The sequence below is a fragment of the Pezoporus wallicus genome, unplaced genomic scaffold (assembly GCF_028554395.1).
Source record: "Pezoporus wallicus isolate ANWC-B61680 ecotype Strahan unplaced genomic scaffold, APGP_CSIRO_Pwel_v1 contig_10514, whole genome shotgun sequence".
NCBI lineage: Eukaryota > Metazoa > Chordata > Aves > Psittaciformes > Psittacidae > Pezoporus > Pezoporus wallicus.
Genome location: NW_026637640.1, coordinates 973,035 through 979,366, shown reverse-complemented (window position 1 = coordinate 979,366; position 6,332 = coordinate 973,035). Strand labels below are relative to the sequence as shown.

At 55.3% G+C, this 6,332-nt stretch overlaps 1 protein-coding gene across 2 annotated transcripts in view; it reads right to left on the bottom strand.

Annotated features, from left to right (window-relative positions):
- Positions 1-525: 525 nt before the first annotated feature.
- The window catches only part of PTPRS (protein tyrosine phosphatase receptor type S), a 138,498-nt gene continuing 132,691 nt past the window's right edge, over positions 526-6,332 (bottom strand). For both annotated transcript variants that reach the window (XM_057406807.1, XM_057406809.1), the window contains 7 exons: positions 5,332-5,617; positions 4,737-4,915; positions 3,912-4,038; positions 3,709-3,834; positions 2,569-2,723; positions 1,760-1,895; positions 526-1,306 (listed from right to left, as the gene is read on the bottom strand). In XM_057406807.1, the coding sequence (XP_057262790.1) occupies positions 1,238-1,306; positions 1,760-1,895; positions 2,569-2,723; positions 3,709-3,834; positions 3,912-4,038; positions 4,737-4,915; positions 5,332-5,617 (1,078 nt within the window). In that variant the 3' untranslated portion in view covers positions 526-1,237. The remainder of the gene's footprint in view (positions 1,307-1,759; positions 1,896-2,568; positions 2,724-3,708; positions 3,835-3,911; positions 4,039-4,736; positions 4,916-5,331; positions 5,618-6,332) is intronic.

Below are 6,332 nucleotides of genomic sequence, written 5' to 3'. Positions count from 1 at the left end.
TCACAGCCATTACACGTAACGTTTCTACAGTGAAAAAATAGACTGTCTTTGAACAGAATATGAACAAATAAGCAAATTTTTCTTTTTAAATTCATTGACTGATATTCTTTGTCTTTTTTCTTTAAAAAAAAAAAGGAAAAAATACACTATTTAAAAAAAAAAGGTAATGTCACTTGTTACAGTTACATCGATGCTTTAAAGAAAGCCACTCACGGGATCTGCCTTGGAACCATCTCACTTGGGCTTTCCCACCCACTCCTACAGCTGTGCCAACGGGCGCGGGCTGGGACGGCACCGGGGCAGCCCTGGGGTCTCTGCACCAGGAGCTGGCGCCTGCTGAAGTGAATTCCTTGGGCTCCTTGCAGTGGGAGGGCCGGGGGGGCAGCGCTGGGGCTGGGTGAGTGGGCAATGAAAGGGGCAGGGGGGGCCCAGCTCTGCTCAGGTGAATGCCTTAGGGGCAGCTGGAGGTGCTGAAAAGGGGGAGCAGAGCCGGGAGCTGCCACCTCTACCTGTGGCACTGGGAGGGAGGGGGCACGGAGCCCAGGCAGGGCTGGGGTCGTGCCCCTCTCGCTGTGTGGGGTTTTCAGTATCCTAAAAAAGAAGTTTTGGAATTAGAAGAAATGAGGAATGTTCCAAGTATTCCAAAGGTGAGCTATAAAACCTCGCGCGGGGCAGGGGCTGGCTGCAAGGTGCCTGTAAGCCCAGAATCATCCCAGTGCTGATACTGAGGTTATTAAGACTCCAGCTAGAAGAACTCCTGACCCTAAGGGTTGAGATTTAGTTCCTTGTCTTTTACAGAACCCCTTCAATTCTGCAAGTGACTTCCTTTAAAGCCTGCCAACTAGATTAGTAAATGAACTGAACTCTAATGGTGTAACCAAAGTCTGTTCCTTCCCTTCTCCAGCGGTAACGTCGCCAAGGTGGGGTTTGGCTTTCGGGTCTGCCTCCCGCTGTCCGTACGTCCTCCCCAGCGAACACCACGTGAGGTAACAAGAGCAGGTCACCACTTAAAGCAGTCCTTCAGCAACCTCCTGAGCTGCCTCTTCACGGTCCAGGTTACAACATGGAGTTCCTGAAGGGGTGTTCCTCTCAGTCCTTCCCCCTGCTCCCCAATGCATTGTCCAGATGAAAAGGTACTTCTTCTGATTCAGTTTTGTAAGTTCAAGCACTCCTCCTGGGTCAAAAGAGGCCTTCCAGGACTTAAGTGGTTGGTAAAGTCTGCACAACGGATGGCTTTTTATGTTGCATAGTGATCAAAACTTCCCAGATACTCCAGAGCTGCCTGGTAACAGAACTGGTATTCATCCTATGGACAGGAAAGAGAACAAGCTTCAGAGGTTTGCAAGAGCTCCTCGGGCTCCCTGCCCTGCTTTCCAGCCTGCTTGGGCAGGAACCAGGCACAGGCTCTTTTAATCCCAAAGAGCTGCAGACTATGGGGGAAGGAAACCCCTTCCCTTTACTGTTTGTGCATCTCCTCGACACCCATCATCCCCCCAGGAACCCTTGGGACTGGGGGCTGGTTTGGAGGCACTGAGGTGGGGATGAGGGAAGACTCGAGGCTGGCAGCTGGGGTGGAAGCTTTAAGAGACTTTATAGCTGAGGTGAGCTCGGAGCAGCCTGGGCTGAGCAAGCTTCAGGTGAGGTTTCTGCCTGGGCTTGGTTAGGAAGGCAAAACACAGGCTCCAACTCAGCCAGGGCAGCGCGGGGCTTGGCTGCAGCCTCTCTCGCTGTGGCAGGATGGGTGCCCCAGTGCCCTTACCTCTGTTTGCACCATTGCAGGTCGTTGTGTTCGCAGCATCTTGACTGTCTGGAAAATATCTACAACACCCTCGTAACGCATCCTCTCCAGGACGATGCTCAGCGTGATGAACACTCCGGTCCTGCCCACGCCAGCGCTGCAGGAACGGGAGGCAAAAAGGGAGCTGAACGTTACAGTGTGCAAATGGTGCTCTAATGCTGAGGCTACACCATGGCTGAGCTGGGTCTTATGCCCACGTGAGAACTGGAGGTAGGAAAGAGCGGAACTGCCAGAGTGGGTGACCCAAAGGCATGGCGGAGAAAGTGGAATAAAATAAAAGACTCAAAAGCTTTGGGTAGTGGTGACCAGCATCAGCGTGGAAATCATTCCCACTATGCAGCATCAGGCTTCTTCAATTACAGACTGTGCAGAATGCCTCCATTCTCCTACCCAGGGGATGGGAGGTACAATTCTTGCTATCAGCAAATACCCCCAGTAGGGGCAGAGGTGCAGAACTAGGTTAAGACTGGTACAAAACACTTCTAATTCTGCAGGTCAGCTACTGATGAACAGTGTGGGTCCCATCTCCTTCAGAGCATCAGCAGTTCATACCTCTCCCTTAGGTACAAAGGGCTAAAGGCCTTGTGGGCCTGACAGGATGTGAGGTGGGGTGGCAGAAGCGTTTGGCACCCCCCCCCCCCCTCCAGACACCCCCAGGAATCTGCCCCAAAGACGGGCTGGGGAAGGAGGGGGAGAACTCCGGGATCTGAATTCTCTCTGCTCTTTCGCATGCAGAGCCCAACGGGATGTGGCCATTGGCACGAGCCTACCTGCAATGGACAGAGATGGGGCCGTCCTGGCCGAACTGCTCCTTGGTCTTATGGACCTGGCCGATGAAATCGATGAAACCTTCTCCCGATTTGGGCACGCCCTGCTCGGGCCAGTCCGTGAACTGGAACTGCCGCACGGTCCGGGACTGCCCATCCTGGGGGGAACAGCAACACTCAAACAGCCCGGCCACGCACGGCAAAGAGGATCCCCCCGTGCTGCTGCCTCACTGAGGGGCACAAACCCGACCCGGTTTGTTACAGGCAGGTGGAGGGGTGCGTGCGGGATCGGGACCCACAGCGATGAAGCCGTTTCGTGTTGAGGCTGTCAGTCCTGAGCTGTGCTCCACTGCAAACCTGCACACACGGAGGCTGCAGCAAAAGGACCATTCAAGGTGAGGTCGTGGCCTCTCCATCAATCCTGAGCCGGAGTTGCCACGGTGTCAGAACTGCAGCTGACAGGAGGATAAATCTTGTCCTGCCGGGACCGAGGAGGCATCCTCCTCCTCAACCCTGCAACTCCAATGAGCAGGTTCTATAACTGGCACCCTCCGAAGCAGGAGCCTGCTTTGAGAGGGAGGGTTCCATTTGCTAAACACACTTCTGAGATGTTCCTTTGGATGAGAAATCCGACACTGAATCTACAATGATTTGAGGGAATGTGGCCCTTTGAGTACGAGTAGCAGTGCCTCCCCTCCGTGCCACGCATCTGCCGCAGGGTGCAGAGGCTCCTGGGGTTTGTAGTGGCTGTTTGGAGAGATGCTGTTTTCTGCTTTCATCTCAAATAAGCTGCAGGTAAAACCAGAAGCTGGGTACGGCTCTACCCGAGTGAGTCACTACTGTGATTAGTGAGCACAGGTTACAAAACTACTTTCCATCTGTAAGAAGAGTCAAGCATATTCAAGTATAGTCTGTGTTTGTGTGCTCTCTTCCTCACTGCAACTAATAGGATGCTAATCCTCTCCTCCACTGATGCTAATCCCAGACTCTGTCTCACAGAGGAAGTGTTTACGCCTCAGTCTTTCCTATGAGAGCTAAACCACACCAAACTCCATTGTCTTCTGTACCCACCTCCCCTGTTGCACGGGTTTGAACCACTCCAGCCCAGCCCCAACCCTCACAAGCACATCCCGCCCCACTTACCCTGGCATCAGTGACCTTGAACTCCCGCAGGATGTACTGGGGCATGTTGTACTCAGCCATGGGATCCACCACGAAGTACTGGTACCGGGCCGAGCGCTCCGCTGGCCAGTACTGGTGGCACTTCTCCTGCCAAGGGCAAAGGAAGGGCTCCGTTAGCCCTTGTGCTGCAGCCTCCCCCCCGCTCCTCCTCGGCACGCACTCACCCGCCCCATCTCCCGCAGCTTCGTCAGCATCACCACGATGGTGGAGTTGTTCTCCCACAGCATCCGCCAGAAATCTTCCGTGGTCTCTGCCAGGGGCCCTTGAGTGGCAATGTAAGCCTTCTGCTGCCTGCAGGAGAGCCCAAACCCCGCGCTGGGTCAGCGGCGTGGGGAGGGCTGCTTGGGAAGAAGCTTTGGGAAACGCATGCAAGGGCTGGAGAGGAGGAAATCAAATGGGAATGCTAGGGAGGAACAGGACCAGGGCAAGGAGGTGGCTCTGGTGCTGACGGGCTGTCCCTGACTACATTTCCCAGCAGGCTCTCCTGGATGGAAGAAGGTGCAGAAACGTGCACGTGGGGTTGCGTTGCTGCCTCAGTTAAGGCTCAGCTTTAGGTGCCTGGGCTCTGAGCACACCAGGGGAAGGCTGCAGCTCGGGGCATGGATTGCCTGTGGGAAGCTGTCAGAAGCCATACAGAAGCAACAAAAAAGCTCATCTGTTTTTAGAAACCTCCCACTGGCACAGTGCACCCCGCACTCGCACGCTATGTTTAGGACCTGCAGCTGGAGAAGGCTTTGGTTTCTTTTAGGGAATAAGTAATTTTAAGATCACAGGGAATAAAGCTGATCAGAAGGTTCTATTTGAGTCTGTGTGGGGGTTGTTGGCCGTCAGGAAGCGGGAATTCACCTCTAGCATTGTACCACTGCATGCACGGAACCGAACAACTGACTCCCCCTGTTAAGAGCTAGTCCAGCCCTTCCCACCTCTGCATCCTTGGACTCGTACCCAGAGACCTCCCAGAGCGTGGTGGGCGGCCAGGCACTGGTTACCTGTAGCCATCGATGAAGCTGGCATTGATGTAGTCGGAGCCCTCCACCCCTCGGATGGGCTGGAGGCAGACGCGGGTGGTCTCGTAGGGCATGATGTTCACCAGGCGGTTCTTGAACTTGTTGCAGGGGAGGTTGGCGCTGATGAACCTGGAGGTGTGAGCCTTGGAGTTGGCGAGGCGCTGCGGGCAAAGCAGAGCACAACCACTGCTCACCTGCTGGGTTCCGGCTTGAGCCCTATGGAGCCCGCTTGCCCCCGTGTCCCACCGCGCTGTCCTGCCTCCTGCGGCCTCCTGTTTATTCGAAGGGAGCGGGGCAGAGCCCGAGCCGTGCCCTGAGCAGAACTTCCCAGAGGACAACTTAAACCCCCCTCATGCAAGGAGGGAGCAAATTCAGCCTCAGTGGGCAATGACCGGCGCAGCCCCCCGGGAGCAGCAGCAGTGTAAGTCAGAACAGTAATTACTTCTCTAACATGAAAGTTCCCATCAGCCTTGTAAAGGCTCCCTGTGTGCTGTGGATGCCAGCAGAACAACGCTCCTGGGGGGAACACGGAGCCTTCCCCAGGGCCTGCTGTCCCCATCCAAGCACCCACCATTACCTTGAACTCCAGCTCCATGCCTGTCACGTGCTCTCTGGCTTCGATCTGTGCCAGCTTCTGGATGTAGGTGTAGAGATTCCTGGCTGGGACCTCTGTGTTGCCACAAGCAACAGCCTCAAGCAAGGCATCGTGTATAAAGCTGTACTGGTCTTCTGTCTGTACCATGTAGTTGCGCTGTGACCTCATGAGGGTGACGTGCCCGTAAATGTCCACTGTCTTCTCATGCTTTATCCTCTCCAGCATGGCATCGATCACAATGAAGCAGCCGGTCCGTCCAACGCCCGCGCTGGGAAGGAAGGGCAGAGGATGAAGCAATGGCTTGTTCTGCCCCTGAGGAAGGGTTTCCCCTTCCCCGAGTGCCACAGGCTGCAGTAAACACAGGGTACAAACAGATGCACGAGGCCAAGAGGTGACCAAGAGACACTCAAGTGCCTGAGGAGGAACCACAGGTACTGATGGAAGGTGCGAAGCTGCCCCTGGTGCTGTGCCTGTTGTCCCTCCCCATTTCTCCTCCTCTTGCCCTGTGACAGCCTCAGGACAGATGTCTCCCACCAGACACCCACTTAGGACAATTCTAGGCAGGGGGCTCTGGGCTGAACTAAAGGCTGGCCTGACCCAAGGGCTCAAAAAGCCCCTTTAATCACTCAGATCTTCAGCAGCTGAGACACTGCTGATGCTGTAACGGTAACGTTTGTCACCTCTCTTCCTCAGTGTGCCTGTGCGTGGGGGCAACATCAAACCTGTGTGGAAATGGCATTTGGGCCTCGGCAGGGCTCTGCGGGGCCAGGCACCTGCTGCTGTTAACGAAGGGTCTCCTTTTACCACTGCAGTGCAGCCCCTTTCCTCCTGGAGCCCCCCTGGTCTGTGTTAAGGAGACCAGCGCCTGGCTCAGGCGGGTGACTGGAGCTGTGGCAAGGATTCAGCAGCTGATGTGGGGCTGGGCTCCGCATGGGGTGAGCTCACAGCTCTTTGGTCAGCCTCTGGGGCACGTGGCAATTGCC